Source organism: Alligator mississippiensis, chromosome 13 (assembly GCF_030867095.1).
Source record: "Alligator mississippiensis isolate rAllMis1 chromosome 13, rAllMis1, whole genome shotgun sequence".
Taxonomy (NCBI): domain Eukaryota; kingdom Metazoa; phylum Chordata; order Crocodylia; family Alligatoridae; genus Alligator; species Alligator mississippiensis.
Genome location: NC_081836.1, coordinates 52,980,666 through 53,003,132, shown reverse-complemented (window position 1 = coordinate 53,003,132; position 22,467 = coordinate 52,980,666). Strand labels below are relative to the sequence as shown.

The following is a 22,467-nucleotide window of genomic DNA, read 5'->3' as shown; positions in this document are numbered from 1 at the left end:
ATGGATAGCAGTTCATTTTATAGTGATATACATCATAACTATAGATATCTATGTACATGATTCAACTCTTTGGTAGGGATGACCTCCACCTTCTGCTCCCTTAATGGAAGGTGGAAGTCCAGATACCTGGAGCTGGGCGTTGGAAACAAGCTACCACTGCCTGCCCCTATTCAACAACATACATGGTACCAATGTCCTAAATCTAAGGAATCCCTTGTCCTTGGTATGCAGTTAAGCTCATCAGAGCCCTCAGGGAAGTCCTGGCTCTCTTTCTCCCTTCAAAACCTAAGATTTTCCCTTTTATTTGAATCCAAATGTTTTTAAATGCCACACAAGGGAAAACATTTAATCCCTTTGTTAGCTGAAAGGTAAAGGAGGCTTACCCTCCAGGGGAAGAGATGCTTGCACCAAAGGCTCTGGTACACTAAATATATTCATGGTTTAACAAAAGGCACATTACAACCCTAAAATAGACTGCAGCATTGCCCAGCTTCACTCATTCCTCGCCAGGGTCAGGGCAGTTCAAGAACATATTTCAGAACTGCCAAAAAGACAACCATCCCTTTTAATGCTCCTCAAACACATAGGAATGGAGGCAACAAAATGTAGTCTAGTCATCCAACGGACCCCTGAAAAAGGGAACTCAAAAGCTGGAACTCGGGTAGACAGTCACTTACGTTGACATCAGTCAACAACAACACCTGAACCTTCGCTACTAAAGCAGAACACTCAGACCCAGGGAGGAGGGAAACAAGGGAAGGATAAAAGAAAGTTATGCCTTTCAACTGAAAGAGCCTAAGGCCAATAAAGGAGTGGGGATGACAGACTCTGAAGGGATCTCCATCCAGTCCCTGCCAGGAAGGATGCTACCCTTGTTTGAAGGATTAGATTAAGTATAAAATGACAGACTACTGCTGCTCAGAGCAGGAAACAAGTGACCAACAGGTAGGGAAGAAGAAAGTGCTTTCCAAGTTAGTAGCCTGAAATGACTCTATAAACATTCAGCACATTGGCTAATTAGGATTTCAGACAGACAGCACAAGAATTCAGGATGCACAAACAGTATTTTTCCACCTCTTTTTAGCTTTCCTTCCCCCCCAAGATGTTTTCCTATAGAGGCACTTTCTATATTACAGATCTTTGGAGAGGGAAGAAATTCCAGTTTTCCACTCCGATGAACAGAACACTCCCACAAATAAGCGACATTCAGAAGGAATTTTAATTAACAAAATGGTCCAGGAAAGGGGAGAGGGAACCCAAGAAACAGGCCATTGCTTCTTAAAGGTTGCATGTCAGTCACTAGGTACGCCTGCAAGCCCATGCACAGGAAACCATTTGGACCTTTGTCAGTGCAGAACTAGCCTCGGCTTCCAGAACCACTTCTACACTCCTTCCTTATATATGCTAAATATTATATACATATATAAAAAAAATACAAACTTGGGTTTGTTATAAAGTGGCTTCTCTCTCCTATGCTTGCTTGGCACATGAATGCATGCAAAGCTAGTAGGCTCCGAGGGCTGCACAAACAGCAGGTTTTGGCAACAAAAAAATCCCCAAAAAACAAAAGAAAAAAAAAAAACACAGCTAAAATAGATAAGCAAGATTAAAAGCCACTGAATCGAAAACCGTGTATTTTTTTTCTCCAATGGTATAGAATTAGGACTACAGCTACAACTTTTAAAACTTTAGAGTCTGTCATCCTCTCTCCCAACTCATGTCAAAGTTCATAGCAGCATAACACAAGATTCCTCAAGAAACGTCAAGCCAGTGTTCTCTGCTTCAGGAGTGAGTTCACGGGTCAAAGTTCAGTCTGTCCGAAGAATCATGGGGGGATGCTCACTGTCTTCGTCCAGTCGCAGGGCGTTGGTTTCATCTTCCAAGCAAGCTCCACCCACTGCGCCCAGGTCCTCTGTATAGGCTGCAGAGAAAGAGACAGCGCTTAGGGATCAGCAGCACCACCAGAAGCTTGGATCCAAAAGGAAGCTCCTGATAGACATTTCTAAACTGAATTATGAGACACTGGACATGCAAATGCTCCACTGATTACCACCCAGCAGTGACAATCCTGATCCCCTCCTAACTTTTTGTACTCTACCCTTCCTCCCACAATGTTGTTGACATCACTGCATTCACCCTGGAAGACAAAATATGTAATCTCCACGGCTGTATCTTCTGCTACAGTATAACACAAAAAGGTGGCAAGGACATTAAATGGTTGCATGCCTGGTCTCCACTCACTAAAAGAATCATCAGCACCATTCAAAACTTTATCTTGCCTGGTAGTACAGATAACTTATCAGAGAAGGGCAAATCGCCACCATAACAGCAGCAGTAATATTACAGCGCCCTCCACTATTCTCACAAAACATATACTGCTTTGGAGATGATTTACAGAAGCCAATGTAGAGTTAGGACAGATAATACTCTGTCCTAACTCTTGTACGGTAAATAATACTCTGGCATGCATCAATCGATGCATCTGCAGCAAAACCAAGGAGGTGATTCTTCCACTGTACTCAGCACTGGTGAGACTGCAGCTAGAGACTGCGTCCAGTTCTGGGCACTGCACTTCAACAAGGACGTGGACAAGCTTGAGAGAATCTAAAGAAGAGCCACCCGTATGATCAGGCTTAAAAGGCAAGCCATACGAGGAACGGCTGAGGGATCTGGGACTCTTCAGCCTGAGGAAAAGAAGGCTGAGAAGGGACCTGGTAGCAGCTTACTGCTACACTAGGGGAGGACACGAAGGGCTCGGTGAGCAACTGTTCACCAGGGCACCCGAGGGGAAAACCAGGAGTAATGGCCACGAACTCCTGGCTCAACATTAGAAAAAAACTCCTTCACCATCAGGGTGTCCAGACTGTGGAATAAGCTCCCTCCAGTGGTGGTGCAGTCACCTACCCTGGAAATCTTCAAGAGGAGACTAGACAGTCACCTTGCTGGGGTCACCTGACCCCCAGTTGTCTTTCCTGCAGGGGGCTGGACCCGATGATCTTCCAAGGACCCTTCCGGCCTTACAATCTATGACTCTATGAAACTCCTGCACTTCGTAACCATGTATGATTAGGATACCATGATCCAAGGCAAGTGTTACAGGGGGATTTAAGTGCAGCTGAATACCAAGTTCTGTCCAGAAAACTGCAAACATGAATGATCTCTCCAGCAACACCTCCAAAGTAGCTCACAGAGTCACTTAACAGCTACCCACTTTTCCAACTATGAGTAATGGAACAAATGCTTCATTACATTTACCAAGTCATAAAATCCCCAAATTGGAAGAACAAAAGCAGCTTCTAGACACAGGCAGCTTTGGAGTCTCTCTGTCCCCATCTTCTGCCTTTGTTCTTACCATGCCTTGTGGGTGATGAAGGCACGTAAGTACCTTTAGTCACAGCAGCACTGTATGTCTGTGCTACTAATGGCCGGTCATGTGATGCAGACTCTAAAATTTCATTTGCTGGCTCCATACTGCCATCAAGCCTAGTAAGTAAAGAAAGAGTAGATGAACAGAAGTTGATCAAACCAATCACCAATACAACTGCAGCTGCTACCGCACAGGACAGCTGAGCAAGATAGCCACGTTAGGCAGGTAAGAGGCAATACAATCATTACGAAAATCTTTTAACCAATTCCTTCTGTGGTTGCAGTCTGCTTTTCCATTTTCAGTGCCACACATTCACCTGCATGGTGACAGAAGTCACCTTCCAAAGGACTGCAGGGAAGGAATCTTGTTGCTAACACCTCACATACACTCTGCTTCCCACATTTCCAAAGGAAGCCACAGTAATGTAAATTCTTCACAGTGTGCACCTTACTAGCAGCAGAAAGGGATTGCCACTAAAGGTACATGAGCAAACTTTGTTAGTGAGATGCAGCTAGTGCTGGAAAAAAAGTTTTGTTTTGTTTTTAAATAGTATAGCTGATGCTAGCAAAAAGATATACTAGGGTCTATACCATGCTTTTTGCTGGCATGGCTATTTAGCTACCATGGTTAATGGACAAAGCTATGCCAGTCAACTTTTCAAGACCTGCTCCACAAAGACTGGATGTTGCTCTGAAAGATATATTCTAGCAATCAGTTACAGGCCTGATGAAGGAATTACTGGATCCAATCCTATGATCTTAGTTAGGCAAGCAGTCTGGCAAGATGATCATAACAGTATCTTCTTGCCCTACAGACTCACAGGGTTTTTTTCCATTACTCCATCAGTAAGAAGCTTTCCCAAACCATTTGGTAGAACTGCTAACTTAACAGGCTATTTGACTAGCTTATACTCAAGGGAGCCTAATAAATAAGCCTGTAATGAGACTATATAGATCAGAACATGGGCCAATTTCCTTTCCTATAAGAGTAAGGATAATGCCTCTTTCTCCATCTTTGGAAACCACTTCAGCTGGGGATAAAGTGTACCAGGAGCCAGGTATTTCACATTATTGCAAAAAAAAAAAACTGAACTCCAATTGAGAGGAAATGGGAGCATATGGCTAACAGCAGATTGATTCTTCACTGCAATCACAAAGCATTACACTTCTACTGTTAAAGTGGTGCTTTGTGTTGCAGTTATTAGAAAAGGCAGAAACCTTAAAAAAAAAACAGTATAAAAATGAGCTGCTACCTGGTTTGAGGTTAGCAGCAAAGAAAAAAGTTTTAACATCAAAAAAGAGATTTCATGGAAAACCAAAATGGAACAATTACATAGGTAAGAACTTTCTTGGGACTTACTTGTGCTGTTTCATTAGTGTGCACTCCCCTCCTTCTTGGGGGTCCAGGTTGTACATGTAGAGATAGCCATCAGCAGCTCCCACTAGTAAGCGAGGAATCTTCTGGATTCTAGGAGAAAAGACAAGTTTTATTTCAGCAAAAAAGCCTCCAAACTCCAGAGAATCTAGGAGATCTCTTTCCACTCAATTATTCCCTTATTACAACTGAGCGTAGCAAGTAGGCAAGAGAGATCTTGTATCAACAGCTATACATCCTGTCATGGGAGCCCTGGCTATCAGGCACACAACTCCTGTGACATTAAATGGAAGCCATCTGTCAGTCTGATTTGCATCAATTAACTCCTAACTGGAGGCAGTGTTGCACAATGGCTAAAAGGGACAGGCATCAGATTTTCATTCCATTACCATTTCTGCTACTGACTCTCTCCAGACTCAGTAGAAGCCCATTACTCCATTTTACCTGGGGACATACTTATCTAGTGTTGTGCTGTGAGGCTTAATTATTGTTTAGAGTGCGCTTCATGATCAAACAGCAGATGTATACAATTGAAAAGGTAAAAATGAAACCTGTAACTGAACAGCTCAGCACAAACTCCTTCGTTTTCCACAAAAAAATTACTACCACCCAGCTTCTTAGTTTGATAGCTCTGCCAAATGGTTCCATCTTTGCTGAAGGCATAATGAAAGCTAAATAAGTTGAGTCATTTCAAATACCTTTTTAAATGAATGCTTTGCTTCTGTATACATATATTACCTAAATTTAACAGCTTGCCTTGGCAAGGTGCAAAAGCTAGAGTTTGCAATTACCTTAAAGCCCTCTCTATTGCCTAGTCAAGGCTGTCTAATCCAACAAACTATTAATACAAATGCACTAGTATACCATCCAGCACTAAGGAGAAAATATTGCAGAGGCCCATGAGCATTTTGAACACCCTGTCAAGATAAAGAGTTCCTGTAATCTCACAGTACCTCTGAAAAGCACTTCATTCCACATTGATCAAGCAGCACAAGGGTTCCTGTTAGATTATGGGAAACTGGTCTTCACAAGATGTCCTGGAGCAGGGGGAGGCCTTAAAACATTCACACATTACTCAGCTCCTGATGTGTTCTGTGCATTACCCGTTCAGCTACAGATAAGATACATGCTCACACAAGCCAGATGAACTCTGGTCATATCTACAACAGCAGCACTTCCTTTGCTTGATATCGGCAGCCTGGCGGGGGATGCAAGCAGCTCTGATAGCCCCTGTACTCACGTGGCAAGTGAACAGATGTTTTTGTGCCCACAGAACGGCAGGCGGACTGTAGCAAAGGCTCTGCCCTGGTTAAACATTTCTGTGACCTGAGAAGGCAGATAGCTTGTGGAGGCCATCAGCACTTTCCCAAAGTAACCTGTCCAGGTAGTAGGCTCTTCCTGAGGTCTAAAATTCAGGGGGACAAAAAAAGAAAAAGGAGAGTTCAGGTTCATGTTCTATTCTAGACACTACTAGAACTAACTCGCAAAGGGGAGAGGATGACTTGGGGCCTCTTAATGTACAGGGGTTCTCTTCTATTTGTTTTTCAACAGACATATCAATCTGATAAGAGTCTAGTACCCCCTCTTTTCACTTAGGGCGGAAACAGACGGCATCTGATGCCTCACTTGCGCTACTGTAAAAATGTTTATGATAGCACAAATATCAAGGAAAGAGAGGTCAGCACCCTCTGCTGCCTTACAAGAAAGGCAAATCAGCGGTACAACAAAAGGTGGTAATAGAGACTCTGCTGCTTTATTGTGGCAGACGTCTACTACCTCTGTGGCCAAAGAGTATGAGCAGCCTGAACTGCTTGCATTCTCCTGCCACCCTAGGGCAGGTGCTCTGGTGGCCTGAGGGGCTATCAAGCCCCCTGAACACGTGTCCCAAGTCAAATCACCCAAATCAATTCCAAATCCATGAGTCATTCAAGAACCATATGTGGCCCTGCTACCTGCAAGCATCTCCACCCCTGCCTGGGGCTTCAGATGCTTTCAAATCCTTTGGTGGGCATTCTACGTGCAGGCCCAAGCCCAAAGCCTTGGGGGTTGGACGCCCCCAAGTTTTGCTTGCCCTCAACCATATGGCTGCAGGAGCAAGCTAGGGAGGAGCCTCCCATTTCCGTAAAGTTGGGTGTATACATGAGATCGTCCCACTGAAAGTGGGACGCTATCTATGCACTACCTCAGTCAGGGTACTACCCTGTCAAGAAACTGGTTTTCCCCTGAAACTAGGGAAACCACCTTAGTGGTCATGGCATTTCCCTGCTTACAGAGAGACACCCTGGGGGACACTGGGGTGCCTTTCTGTAAATAGGGAAAGCAGGGCATGGGTCTGGCTGAGCAGGGAAAGTGGACCCCGGTTCTGGCTGGGCGAGGAATAGCCCTGCTTTCCCCACTCAGTCAGCCCCGGCCCCAGGGATAGGTCTGGCTAAACAGGGAAATCAGAGACATCACATTGCCCCTTCTCTCACACCATCAAGGGTGGGACAAGGGGTGACGTGTGTTTTGCCCGTTACAACCACACATCACAGCACAACTGATCTGCTTCATTCAGTGACGCCCATTTCTAGCCTTAGTGACTTTAGCCTTAGTGACCTGCAAGTGCTTCACTGCCTTCACTGAAAAGGCAGAATATAAATCTGTAAAACGATTTTTCTGTTTATAGAATATCATTACATAAATGAAAACAAAAACCAAGTTTAAGACGACTGACTACTATAAAGTACTACTTCCCTTCTCAATCAGGTTGTACTTGCTTGTTCATGTGTCACAGTGCCACTCATTTTCTACAGAACCTTCTTGAGAAGGCACAGTAAAACACCCTGAATTTCTAATGGACAGCTCCCCTAAGTTTAGGAATACATGCTCTGTCTGTATCCTCAAACAGCAGACAGGGCATGTCATCCCTTAATACGGTAGAGAGATTTTTGCAAGTTCTATACACGCGCCTTCCCCCACGAAATGTTTTAGAAGCAGTAGCCTCTCTCACCGCTTACTGCATCCAGATGCCAGTGCACGAGGAGGATACATTTATAGTAAGAGACAAAAACGCGATTACAAACATGTATGGGCCCCACATTGCTCTCTATAAATTGGAGTGTTCCTGGGAGAGGAATGTATAGGTTACCTGCTGCGAGCTGAGTCAACCGATTCACAATTCACTATGTCTTTAACTTAAATGGTTTCAAAAGAAAGGCCCAGGCAAACATACACAAAGTTTTTTTCTTGAACAAAATCTCAAGTATTTTGGAAACCTACTTTTCTTTCACAGTCTCGAGTTTGAAGATATGCACCGTCTCCGTGTTACTTGATGCAGACAAAAACATACCATCCATGCTGAAAGCCAACGAGCAGATGCTCACACACCTAGAAAAGACAGCAAGCGCATTTCTTTGTACTAATGCTGTGCCAATTGGGAAATGGAAGAGTCAACATTAAGTCATATAGCATGAACGACTGTTTAAATCAGCCTACTAGTGCCCCATGCTGGTATCTTTGTATATTAGACATTGCAGGCCCCTACAGTGGATAGGAGCTGCATTGTGAAGGCCACGAAAAGTTCCAGGAATGTGGCAGAAAGGTGTGGGGGGAACCAGAAACAGCTTCCTTGTTCAGTCTCCAATCAAAGACCACAGGTCACTGGCACAAAGGGAAGATCTCCAAAGGATTTAAAAAACCAGACAGATTACACTGCCCTCAATTTCTCAAAAAGGAAACCTGTTTCTTTAAAAAGCACTCTGAATTTACTGACATCTTTTCCTGCTTTGCTTATTAGCATTTGGATACCAACTCAAACATCATTCTAACTCCTTAGCTATTTACCAGAAGCAGGATTCAGACAGCAACAGTCTTCCCATCTTTCTATTAAGAGCAATCAGAGCCACATTGCTAAGTACCGCAGAAATGAAGATATTTGTTATTGTAATAGAAATGGCAAAAGATCTGGAGATGTGAAAACAGGATACATACTGGCATTATTTTAATGTGTTTTTTTTCCATCTTGGAATATGAATGCTCCCCAAATGTGCAAAAGGTGGTTTTAGTGGGTTTATGATCCCAAGAGAAGCCAAGGGATAACTAGATCATGGGGACCAAACATTAGAATAAGTTATTTTTTTTTTTTACACAGCTATTCTAGTGTCAGATATGTAAGATAACTGTGGCTATACAGGGTGCCATAATTGTATTAGGAGTCTTATAGTAGGTGAGCCATCTCAAATATGTACCCATATAAATGCATTTCTAAGGGCAAGAGCAAATACAATACTGAATAGAATGACATGCAGGAAAAGCAAGTTTCGGAAGGATGGAGGCTGAAGCTGCTCTAGGCATCCAGGCTAATATGAAAGAAGGCAAGAATGGGCAATGGACACTAGAGGGAAGTCAGGAGAGAAGTCTGTGCAGTGTCCGGGAAGGGGCTGCTGTAGAAGACACGTAAACAGAAGTGGGGTAATTAGGTCTTTGAAGACAATCTTAAGTGTAATGCCAAAAGGGTGTGTTTGCTGAGAGATTTGGGGCAAGGCTGGGCATGCTGCAATGATCAAGAAGGGAACATTACCAAAATATGGACAAAAGGCTTTGCTGATCGAGAGACAGATGAGAGAACAAATAGCAGAATGGAAAAAAGAGCACACTGTAATAGGGAAGGAAAGAGGAACTAAAGGTCACCAATACTGATGCTGGATGATGGAAGGAATAGGGGCATTATCCCTAACAATATATATGCCTCATTTCTGTGGCATTAAAGGCCAGATACTTTATATAGATATTAGAGGTGCACTGATATATCGGTTGCGTATAGGATCGGCACCGATAAAAGGAAAATTAACATTATCAGCAATCGGCTTTTTTTGACCGGTGTAGCGGATAATGTTACCAATAAATGCTGCGTGCCTGTGTGACCAGAAATACAGCTGGGCAGCTTGGAGAGCAGCGCTCTGCTGGTAAGTCTGTGGGGTGAAGGGTCATGGGGCAGGGAACAGGCATGGAAGGGGGGCAGATAGAGGCTCCCCACAGTGAGGGAGGGAGTGGTGCTGGGGCAGGCGTTGCCCAGCCAGTGCAGTGAATGTAACCCAGGGGGCCGAGAGCAGGACAGAGCTCTGGGCAGCTTGCCTGGAGGGTGTGGGGAGGTGGGGCAGCTCCCTGCCACTGCCTGAACCCCTGGGGAAGGCATGGGGGGCATGTGCCCCCAGATTTATGTGCAGGGTCAAGGTGGATGTAGGTGATCTGCTGTGGGCTTGGGGCCAGGGGCTGCAGAAGCCTCTTCCCAACAGGGAGGCTGGGCTAGAGCTGTGCTTGGGGCAGGAGGTGGTGGCACTGGAAGGGGTGGCTATGGGGTGGGCTATAGTCACCCCAAAATTCCCTGTAGCCACCCCTCCCAGCACTGCCGCCTGCCCTCCGCCTATGCTGCCAGTCTGCGCTCCTGGCCATCTGCATGCTGTGTTGTGGCTGTGCGCATGCACACGACATTTATCGGCCACATCAGCCAAAAAAAGTTAATTGCTGATACTCTCAATTTTCCTTATATCGATGCCAATCCTATATGGGACCAATGTATCTGTGCACGTCTAATACGTATATATAATGTCTGCCTACCTATGTCTATCCATACATACACTTTTTAATCTGCCCGTAATGCCACAGAAATGAACTTTCACCTAGCCTGGACAGGGCTCTCCATTTTAAATGATACAAGCAAGCCAAAAAAAAAAAAATAAATGGTAGTGCAAAAATCTTTCTTAGTATGACTGGAAAGTAAAATAACCTTCTGATATCTATAACGAGTACTTTTATAACCATGCTCAGCATTACACAAAAATATAGTACTGATGTTGAGGGAGAAGGAAAATCAAAGGCATTCTGAAGGTTTTGGGAGTATGTTACTACCTTCAGTGATTGCCTGTATAATTGAAGATTAAATACAAAACCTTGCTCATCCATTCTGCAGGAGACCATTTAAGTGTATAGCCTTGGGACTGAAATTAGGCTATACACTTAGCCAGAGAATGCATTTATCCAAACCTGATATAAATAAATCAATGCTGCTCAGTACAGCTCTGTTAGTGCTGTGCCACTAGCAGCCCTGACATGCACTGGGTCCCCCCACCCCATTTTCAAGGATTCTAATAGCTGTCCTTTCACAACTGCTTCTGATAGTTAAATGAAGTACAATTAGTTAAAACGGACAGTTACAGTTCACATGCAGTGAACCAGAGTACAATTAAGTTACAAAGCACAGAATGGGGCTGAAAAATGCTATCCATTTTATGGGTTATAACCAGAGTTGTTACCATGTAAGCAACTGGGACTGGCACTGTGTAATGTGGTTAAGTAATTATGCATATGCATGTAAGAGGAGTAAACTGAATATACATGGAACTACTAAAGTGCATTTGAATGGGGGTTTTATGTTTGGTGATGCCACCAAGGTATTTTAATAGTTTTGAGCTAGTGAAACTGGCACACTGTGTAACAATGTACAGTGCATATATTTGTTATAATAGGTTGGAAAAGTTTGAGGAGGTGGCTCTGCTTCTGGCAGGCTGAAACAGCACAAAGTTTGTCACCTGTACATTCTTACTGGTAAATGTTATTGAATCCAAGTCAAATTTCAATGGAAAATGGCAGTGGGTCAGTAGTGACATGACTAGGTATTTCTGCCTTTTCTAAGAATCAGCCTTGCAATTAAAACCAAATTCCAGCAAGACTTCTGCCAGGATTCATTTGTTAACCCCCACAGGTCTAAGACATACATCCGAGAGACTGCCATCAAAGATATGATCTTTAACCCCTTCACCCCACTTTTCAGAACAAGACCAACTTCCAAGTGCTAATTTACAACTGTAATTGGAAAGTGTTACCGTCAGCCATAGACAGGTGTAGGACCAAGGCACATGTATGGCTCAGAATGATTATTGTCCTGACTCTAAAGTTTTAATCGTTTGCTAAAATTTTGAGCTTATACTCAAGTGCCTCCTTATGCTTTGTACACTGGTAATATCCAATTACTGAGAGATGAAATGGTCTTGTTTTGCCTATAGCATTAAATGTACTGAGACACAGAAAGGAAGTCAGTAGATGCATCTATTGCCCTTCAAAAGGCTGAAGTTTAAAAATTTTGTTTTTAAAAAGTTAAAGCATCTCATCTTGGGCTCACATACGACTAACAAAGATGTGAAAAACCAATACAATTTCCCTGAATGCCAACACAGTTTTGGATGCATTGTAGTGGACTAAAAGTCACTTCTCCTAGCATACATTTCTTTTTAAAGAATAGGTTGATCTTCAAAGCTGTTTTACTTCCCACCTTTCCATACTGCCAGTCCACTGCAGAAGTTCAGGTGGAGACTGTGAACTTACCAAGAGTCATAACTGGCCTTTGGACTAGCTTTTAAAAGCACATTAAATTAGAAACAGAGTGTTTGCTTTGGTCCTTGATTGCTGCTTTGTTATATAAACATGTCTCACTTAAAAAACACATCTTATACACTAGAAGACCCAGGCCTTCACAACGTTTTGTGTTGCAAGGCCATTTAAAGTTCTGGTATATCATCAACAATTTGCAGAGGCAAAACACTCTCATCAAGGACATGCAACTCAATTTGATACTGGGAAATAGAGGAAAAACCTTGGGTGGAGGCCATCCTAAAAAAAGAAGAGTCAGGACAGCATTCTCCTTCCCTATAACAAGCAATTTTTTTTGTTATCCAACTCATCCAATCTGACACTAGCCAATAACCACTGACAAATTCAGCAATCAGTGCTAAAAATGATTCTGCAATGCAATAGCTGAATCTTGTTTTAGACAAGTACAGTATTACTGAATCTCTAAAATCCTTCAGCAGTTTACAACAAAGTTTCCCACACTGCAGAAAATAAGAAAAAATCTTTCATAACACCATGAAACACTAGGAGATATGTATGGCTCAATGGGCACATTTATACATGCATTAATGCGCTTTAGTTAATGCACCTTAAATCTAGTACCGCCATTGTGAGGGCACCTATATTTAAGCGCAGAGGCTGCTTTGACGTGCTGGAATTCTAGCACGTTGGAGCAGACTTGATTAATCGAGTCTGCTGGAGCATGGCAATTACCGTGCTCCAGCAGCCTCTTGCATCTCGTGTATCAGCACCCCCATGCTTAAAAATGGTGGTGGGGACACCTGAACTAAAGCTCGAACGAGCTTTAATTCAAACACCTGTGTTGCTGTTTTTAAGTTCGGGGAACCTGATACAGGAGATCTGGCAGTGCTTCAATCAGAGTGGTTCTCGGCGCCACTAATTAAAGCACTGCCCCCTGCCCCCCCAGCCCTGGAGCACATGTAAAAGTGCTCTGAGGTACTAGGAAAATATAAATTGGCCTGTCTTAATGCACATTAACTAAACAGCACAGTTTTTAAGTGACGTTTAAAGTGCATTAAAACTGGCTAATGTGCGTTAAAGCACATGTGTGGGATGCCCCAGTATGTGCAACATGGTCTGTTACTGTACTGAATTTTTTATGCTAGGAGTATTTCAGAGCATTGCAAAGAAAAGGAACAAGGCTTGAGTCACAGAAAGCCATATTCTCTTTTTGCTTTCTCAAGTTAGTACGTATAAACCTCACCTGTAACTTTATTTCCTGGACCCCTTAAAATCTATTTCAATCACTATATTTCAAGACTACAGGTAAAGTTAAACTACAGAATGCACTGGAAATCTACCGCAAGAAACGAGCTTCAGAGAATGAGCATTTTTGAACTTCACCTCTTCACTCCCCTTCGGAATTCAAAGATCTTCTGTCCCTCTGGAATGGAAAATACTCGGATCACGGTCCCCTAAAAAGCAAAAAACAAAACAAAACAAACCTCATTCCTCCATTTAAATACCCTCTTTGTGCACTACACAGTGTGGACAATGATCAGAGGACTATTGCCGGCAGCTCAAGCTTTGAGATTCTTTTATCAGAATTTTTGCCACCATAAAACAATCAGGTTTATCCCACCATGGAGTGTGGGAGCAGCAGAAAGGAGTCCTCTCTCTCTCTCAGCATAATTTCTTGCATGTTCACATGCTGACAAAGCTAGGACTACCTGCTTGGCACAATACCACCTAACCAGGTAGAAAAATGCAATACACTTTAGTTAGATTCTAAAGCACATAATATCCAAATACAAAAGGAGGAAGCTGTGCCGATTGTGCAATTGTCTGCCTGTATCTGGCATAAGGAAATGATTCTTCTCTATTCCATCAGGACTTTTACTGTCTTGTTTCTGTTTTAGGTCACCTTCCTAACGTGGCATTGCTAACCTCTTTAAAAATAAAATGCTGTAGCACTGGTGGAAAATGTTTAAACTATATGTCTTGATTACAATCAATTGGACACAATTTAGGTCTTTAAGAAGCCTCATTATCAAACACAGTTTCACAAGATGCAAACAGTACCCAATAACATTAGCAGTTCTGAATTCAGAGTCTTCATTATACACCAGCCAGCCACTCTTGTGGGGGTGGGGAGAAACAAGAAAACAAAACAAAAAACCAATGGAAGTGCTGATGTGCACACTTAATTAGAATACTTTGAAATAAGGTTTATTCTAAAGGCACAAGCGAATCAAAACTTACCTTTTCTGATGCCGTGGCAAGTTTAGTACCACTTGCATCAAAAGCCAATGCTGCCAAGGGACTATCATGAGCTGGGATCATATTTGCTGCTCTCTGCAAGGATCAGCCAATAAAAGACAGAACTTAGTCTAGTACAGGCAACACCACCCACCCACCCCATATTTACAATTCAATGCTGGACATGGAAGAGCATGCAAGGTAAACAGAGGTGTTTTTTATAAGCAGACTTTAATATCTGCTCTACCTATTGGAAAATACTAAAGCGTACCACTATTGCCTACAAAACATTAGCATACTAACATTTATAAACAGACTGACTGCAGAAGAGTCTTTTCTTTAAAAGAGCATTATGGTATTTAATTATTCTCTCTCTAATTCACAGCCCTACTTACTAATCAGATATAATATTACGCTCTTACTGTCTGTTATGTCTACTTGCACAAAGAGACCGACCACAATCAAAACCTCACAGACAGATCTTGGGAAACTGGAGTGCCCACTAGCTCCTTTTGAACACACAGAATTATGTCTCAAGTACATCCTTAGAGGTGGTGGGGCATTTTATTGCATTCTCTCACCAGATTGATGGTATCAAAGACTTGCACTTCTCCGATGGTTGCACTCCCTGGGTAGGCCAGGTAGCAGTTGTCATTGTTTATTGACAATGCACACAAACCTAGGAAAGGGAAGCAAGAAAACAAAGGGGTTAGAGAGCCGGAGGCAAGATTTCCACTGCACAGGTTTTTAGTTCTACATACAAATCAAGCTAGAGGTATTACAAGCTTCCCACCCTCAGAAAGCCTTCACAAAACGGGATAAGGCTACATAATCTTAAAGTCAGATATCAATATATGAACTAGTTATAAAAAAAAGAAAAAAGCTGTACTGTATGTTAAATTAAAAGCAAAGAAAATAGTTATCTTAAAGGTGCAGCTCCAATGATAAAAAGCTGGAAATTCATTCTAATATCTGAAGTCTTATCTGACAAGGGCTATGTACCAGCTTATTCTTAATTTTCCATGGTTAGTATACAATCATGTTTGAATAATATGCTTAAGAGGCTTTTCACCAGTTCAGAAAAATAAGATACTCTGGGGGTAACAAGTAGTTGCATTAAAGGGATGGCAGGAAGTACTCCATTTGTGATTGTTTGAATGCAAAAATCAATCCAAGAAATGGCCCACATTCACTGGGCAACTTGCTACCCTGCAAGAATGAATGTACTTCAAGGTTTGTTAATTATTACCCCCACTGAAAGTGGAGATAAAAAACTTGTGGCTAATGAAAACTAGTTTCTTATAGCACAGCTGCATAAAGACAGATCATACATGTCATTTTAGTTTTCAAAATCAAGGGAGCCCCTGAAGAAATAGTTTACCTGCAGGGTTGGGAGGAGTCTCCCTGATTGTGTGCAGTACTTTCATGTCTCGTATGTTGTGTATATAAAGAGACTCTTCCAGACATACTATTAGCCTCTAAAACCAGAGAAAAGAAAAATAAGAGAACAAATGATATTGTAACATATATTTATTTATTTCTCCCTAATTACCATAGCCCAAGTAAGCATGTGAAAAACATCTAGTGCATTTTGAAAACAGGTAAACAATCATTACCTAATTCAGTGTTAGCTATTTCTAAAATGGGGGAGGGAGCAAGGAGAATTAAGATTCAGCTGAGTCTGTGTTTACAGGAAGTAGACAGGGCAACCCCCAACTGCTAGGTGTTCGACTTCCTTCAACTTCACCACAGCGGACTAATTCAAGAAAGGTCTAGTCTGAGAGGCTGTATAATTTGGTATTTTTTGCTAACCAGAAAGACACACTAATTTATTTAGCTGTGTGTAATAAAATAGTGAAGGATGCATTTATTTATTAGTGATGTTACCCAATGTTTGCATATTAACTGGCATTCAATTAAAAACTTGCATATTTTTTTTACTGACATGATCTTAGTCATGTTGGATACACAAGAGCATCATGTTTTGCGTTTAAAACCAAATGTGTAAAAGTAACTGCAGTAAGTGAACTTTATTGTGTCCTTTAAGATTTTAAAACTAGATCTTGTTTGTCCTCACACCTAATATTTATGCAGTTTGTAGGAGGAAAGCAAGCTCTCTTACTTCAACTCCCAGTTAGTTTCTCAACTTGAAAGAATTAGTTGAATAAACCAAATAAATCTCTCTCTCAACCCAGAGTAGGGGCTACTGCGAGGTTAGAACTTCAGCAAACTGGTTCCAGGAGATTGCTCAGCAATTCCTACCAGTTCAGAGATGCAGATTTCTTTAAGGTTCAGAGAGGTGGCTAGCTTGTGTTGTTTGAAGCCAGGCAGAAGGCAGGGCTCAGTGGTACCTTAAACTTTCATAGGCAACAGCTTACTTCATCAGATACTACAAACAGATTTTCAGAGCATCTGAAGAAATAGTCTGTTGCCTATGAAAGCTTATGCCTCTCTGAACCAGTTAGTCTCTAAGGATCTGAGTATATGTACATCTGGAGCCATTTCCAAAGGGGAATGGTTCCAAAGGACAGCAGCTGGTACACTCTAATTACTGTGTGAAAGAGCTGAGAATAATACGAATATAACAAAACTGCTCCAACTTCAATGCTGCTTCACGCAGTGAAAGATGCATTATAGTAAACACACACCTTAACACAGGTTATTAGTGTCAACTAGGTTTATTTTTTTTAAGATTTAAATAAAAACGTATTTTTGTATTATTATTCATTTTAGCCATCTTTAACTACGTGCTAGTATATGTAATATATTGTTTAATTAATACAACCCGTAAACTTACAAAACTCACAACTTCTACAATATTTTGCATATAGAAAGCAATGAGCTAGGGAATTCCTGTGAAGTTCCTGAAGTTGCTGAACAAGATGCCATGGGAGGAATTTTCCCACAACAATATTCACCTTCATCCAAATTTCACAGAAATTTGGAAAGTAAGTTTTTATACCATTCTAGTGCTGGGACCAGGAAAGTCAGAATGAAGAGTTATTTTTTCTGCTGATACAGAAAGAGTTGATGGAGAAGTGTCCACATTCAAGAGCCATCTTATCAACCCAAATATTACTACTCACCTGTCTATTGAGTTTCACAGCCAGAATTGTGTTGGAATAACTGTAGTTGCAAATCTCAGTCCCTTTCTTGAAGTGGCAGACTTTCAACTTGCGTGGGGCTTTAAGGCTAACTATGGCCACCAAGCTGCTGGAGAACAGCCTCTCCACGATGCACACGTCTTCTGTGTCAGCTGAGGAAATGGAAGAAGCATCATGTTAAAGCAAAGCGGTCTAAGGAACACAAAAAGACTGAAGCCAATCCTCAAAAATGGGAAGTGGTATACACTCTGGGCTTCTCAATGGAGCTCAGGCCCCACAAATTTGGATTTATAAAGTCCTTTCTTCGAGTGGGTACAGATTTTAGAAGTTTCTAAAAGATAAGCTTTTCAAAAAACAATAATTTACTATTTTTCACAGAGATGACAAACAGACTACCAAACAGAGATATCTACATCTGAGAAAGAAAGATCTTGGATCGTGTGGTATACAGCAAAATAAGCAAGAAACCACCTGGATAAATCTGTTCTTTAAATCCTCTCCTGTGACTGGCCTTTTTATGACAAGTTGATCTGGGGTTTATAAACAGATTTCCATAAAGACAGACAGAGTACTGTGCTCAAAGAAGTTGGCAGGCTGATTGTCCTAAAACTGTTTCGGCCAGAGCCTTATCGCTATTTTATATGCATCGCTTTTCATCTGACAAGTCCATAAAACATTTCATACAGGAATCATTTCACCCTTCACTGAACCGTAGCAACTGCACAAGTAAACAACAACAGTTTTGCACGTACAACATGCACACTACAACAAATACACTGAAAATGAATGGGGAATTTGAGCAATCACCTAACTGAAATCCATGCAAGACACCGGGGACAGGGTATTTTAGGGGACCCCAGCGAAAGGAAAGCGCCACCACCAGCACAGTGCAGATGAGCATGCTGCGGATGAGCTTGCAGTGGCATTAAGTAAATGCTGACAGAATTCAAGGCCACCAGCACTTCTTAAGACGCTCTGATTTTCCTTGGAGGTCTCTCATCCAAAGAGTTTCTAGGCATGATCTCAAAACGGCTTGTAAAAACTGACAAGTGCACAGTTCAAGGTGATACGGGAACATTTTGAGCACGGAGGTAATCCACTGAACCAGATAGCAGCAATTCCTTCTCCCCTGCTGGATCAGTGGCATTTTCTAAGACAGCTGGCTGTATATATGCATTTAATATTAAAGTGGAAAGGAGAAATAAAGCTGTTAAGTCTTGGAAGATAACAGGAGAGTACTTATCAGTTGCCTACAGCAGTTCTAGAGCCGTAAATAAGTATCTGCTAAAAGTCCAGCGTTCCATTATAGATTCAGCCAAGGCAAGTGACTTGCGCCTTCCTGCCTTGATCCATTATGATCACTCTAACATTTTCAAATCAATATTTGGATCAGTGCAATATTTGATGCTTGCCAAACAAGAGAACTGCCCAAAAGGACTCTTTCTGAAGGCTTCCGATGCATTTGTTGGTCTAATCAAGCAATTGATACTGTTCTCATTAGAAAAACCAGAGGTTCCCTTAGAGACTATTTTTATCTGTCTAACTTGACTCTAGCACATGAATACGCTGCCAATACCCTACATGAGTTCAGCAGAAGTGAAACTTTTAGCTAGTTCATCTGCCTAATTATTTGGGAAAAAATTGGTTATTTAAGAATTCCATAAATAAAATGCATACACTTCCTACCACAAGTAGTAGTCTCAATACCCATGCAGGCGAGAGAAAAAGTTTATACCTAGTGCTTTTTGTTATCATGTGCAATTTTAATATGGAAAGATCCTTTATCCATTAGACTTTCAAAGTGACTTGAACATCTAACGTGGTATTTAACTTATTTACTTCCCTGTAGTGATCCAAATGCGTCTATAGGAAGAAGTGTTTTAGCAAACTGTGAAACTGTTTAAAGCAGACTTGCAAAATTCTATTCGATCGCTTTTTGAATCAGTGTTTTCTCTCTCCTCCAGAAATGGATGAGAGAACAAAAGTGAAAAAAAATCTGAGCTAATTTAGCCAATAAATTTTAGTTAGGATTTTGCTGAATAATCTAACGGTGACTTTCAAATCTTCTTGATGTCACAAACCGCACAGACAGACTGTCAACTATTTTCTGTAAAATGTTAATGTCAATTTATGTTCCACAAACAAATTACTCTAGTAATAATGCATCTAGATTTAAAAATACCGTGATCACTAATATGAACAAATTTGGCATGCTGGATAGAACAAGTTATACTTGTTAGTCGGTGCTGCTGTGCACTTCTGAAGTTCTTGTGATAAACCTCCGGGTGCTGCAGGTCAGCTATGGGACCTGTCACTCTTCCCACGGTAGAGTTGAAGAGCTTCCAGACTTGGAGGAGCACATGAAGGTTTGGGAGTGGAGTTAAGGATACATAGAAGTAATATCCATGGTCACAGAAGAACTGGCCAGAATTTCTGGCAGATGGCAGCATGCAACAAGCAGGAGGGAGCTGGTTCACACTCACCAATTCAACACACATCCTCAAAGCTTTAAGAAAGTAGAAGGTTTACAGAAATGTTCTTGGTCTCAGAGTAAAGAATTAAGACCAGAGCGAGAAATCTGTGCAGATGGTTATATTTCGAGAAAGAAAGATTTTGAGATGGGCTTTAATGAAGTTAAATGCTTTAAATATTCAGGGTGCACCTTGGTTTCTTTGCCTTCCCTTAGCAAGAACATGCAAGCGATATAATCCCTTCCTGGCTGCCAAGTCACGTGCTTACTACTGAACATGCATTCAAATCGGTGTCAGGCTGTATGTCTGGCTGACCTGAATTAGCCATATTCTTAGATGCACAAGGTCGGCTGCACAGTACTGAAGTTGTTAACCCCAACCACAGTCCTAATCTTTTCTATTCCTTATCTACCCCCCTCTTACTCCATGCAAAAAAAGAAAATTGGAGATTGTGAACACACACAGAGGGAAAAAATGTTAATCTGATCTATCAACATCTACAAGGCACAGGAACTTCTAAAACAAACACAGTAGAAAAATTTATAAAGTATTGTGTAACAATATGAAAAATCAGTTTTGTTAACGGTTTAAGGGACCTCACCAAAAAAAGACAGATAAAAACAAAATGCATAGTAATAAAAAGACAAGGAGCATCCAGCATCTCAGACACAAGCTGGTTAGAACCAGCCAGGACTCTACTCGGCTGTATTTCCATTGCATCTTTAATCCAAGGACATCAAAGCATGTTATAAACTTTCAGTAAGCCTTACAGCCCCTGCATGGGAGGCAAGTATACTCATTTCACAGAGGGGTAAACAGAACTAAAGGACAGAAGAGTTGTCCATGAAGTGACAGCATGGGTCAATTGTGGGAACCTGGTATAAAAAATGTTCCACTCCCCCTATTCAAAGGCCAGACATCTGCTGCACCTTGCGTAGTTTGCTCTATTTCACCATCTATTTAGTTTTCAATTTAACTCTACAGTAAAAAATCCACAAAAGATACTAATGCAGAACGACATGAACCAGCAGAGCATGGACAGTCACTGACTGTCTGATGTCGACACCAGCAAATCCACAGTTACTCTTTTGGGTTATTCTGTGCATCGGGGTTTGACGCTCACATATGTGACGTTCAGATAATGTCTGGGCAACACATTTAACCAACTGCCTTCCCTCCTCCCCTGACCTCCCCACAATTATTTTACATACCCAATGGAAAGACCTTGATTCTCTCAACTTTGCCACTGCAGAAACTGCATGCCCCATGGGCAGAGGTCAAATCAGGCTGACTGGGAGAGCTTGACAAGCTACCGGTTTTTGTGGGGGAGGGAAGAGGGGACTGGTGCAGATTTTATTGATTTGGATGAAGAAAGCTTAAGTTTAGCAGCAGCAAGGTCTCCAAGTATTCTCTTTTCACAATTTGTTCTGACAGCAAGGACCGAGATACAAATAAAATGCCATGATCCCCTTTATGCTGTAACTCGACTATAACAGTGGTCCCTGTCTTAATAACCAGTAAAAATTCCTATCCTGAGACTTCCTCTATGTTAATCATGTTATGATATGCAACAACTGAGTATAATGGCAGAAAAGTAATAGTTCTTTTGGTGATTATTACTAGACTTTCCCATATGCTACTTATGTTTGCAAAATATTTATACAGTACAACCTCATGAATCCAGTATGCTCGAGACCTAGCACTTGCTGGAAATTTGAATATTTCAGATTTCTGAAACCGGAGTGGCAGCCGGTCGCAGCGCAGGTGGGGGGAGCAGCAGCAGCAGGCAGCATGTGCAGCAGTGGCACGGGGCAGTGGATGGCGGCAACAGCCGCCACGGGCAAGCTTCCCCCTCTGCTGCTCCAGGACCGGCTGTTGCTACGACCTGATTTAGTGTATTTTTTTTAAACGTGCCTGATTTTTTAAAATTCTGGAATTTTGATATCCGGATTTATGACGTTATACTGTACTGCAAAACTTTGGGCAATAAACGGTTTAATTCATACTTAAAATATTTCATAATGAAGTGTAAATGCAACTCTGGTGATTATTAACCAGCCTTTAAGAAAACAGCGAAACCAAAATAGAAAGAAAGAAAAGTACACTTACTGCATTCATAGATCTGCTCCAATTTGTCCACAGAAGAAAGAGAGAAGAATTTGTAACCTGACTTACTGCCAACAGCTAAGGACCTGTAAAGAGACGCATCAAATTAGCTAGGAAAAGAAATGAAATAACCCATCAATTTTACCTGACCTAGAATAGGGCAAGATTCAAAGCTCAATAAGAATAGTGGTTAAGAAACCTGACCAAAAATGAATAAACAAAGGACAACCATGGAGTAATTAGTTTCCTGAACACTGAGCAAGTCAGACAGGACAAAGGCTGTGAAACTAAGTGGTAAACCCTGTTCCACATCTCTGTCAAGCAGTCCACAGTCCATTTAAGCCTGCAACCTGAATCACACTAAAGATTTCGTCATCTGGCTCTATTCACCAGAATGAAGGTTGGTTAAGCAGTGTAATTCAATATAAAATTAATGGTGATG

General features: G+C 41.7%; 1 protein-coding gene across 2 annotated transcripts in view; it reads right to left on the bottom strand.

Annotated features, from left to right (window-relative positions):
* Window positions 1-1,201: 1,201 nt before the first annotated feature.
* Window positions 1,202-22,467, bottom strand: part of WIPI2 (WD repeat domain, phosphoinositide interacting 2) — a 31,231-nt gene continuing 9,965 nt past the window's right edge. The window contains exons 2-12 of one of the 2 annotated variants that reach the window (XM_019494723.2): window positions 22,029-22,111; window positions 17,431-17,600; window positions 15,726-15,822; window positions 14,926-15,023; window positions 14,348-14,440; window positions 13,490-13,560; window positions 8,000-8,107; window positions 5,982-6,146; window positions 4,727-4,834; window positions 3,386-3,483; window positions 1,202-1,921 (exon numbers count right to left, since the gene is read on the bottom strand). In XM_019494723.2, coding sequence (XP_019350268.1) covers window positions 1,809-1,921; window positions 3,386-3,483; window positions 4,727-4,834; window positions 5,982-6,146; window positions 8,000-8,107; window positions 13,490-13,560; window positions 14,348-14,440; window positions 14,926-15,023; window positions 15,726-15,822; window positions 17,431-17,600; window positions 22,029-22,111 — 1,204 coding nt within the window. In that variant the 3' untranslated portion in view covers window positions 1,202-1,808. Of the gene's footprint in view, window positions 1,922-3,352; window positions 3,484-4,726; window positions 4,835-5,981; window positions 6,147-7,999; window positions 8,108-13,489; window positions 13,561-14,347; window positions 14,441-14,925; window positions 15,024-15,725; window positions 15,823-17,430; window positions 17,601-22,028; window positions 22,112-22,467 lie in introns of both variants that reach the window. The other variant, XM_006265959.4, reaches the window with a different exon arrangement.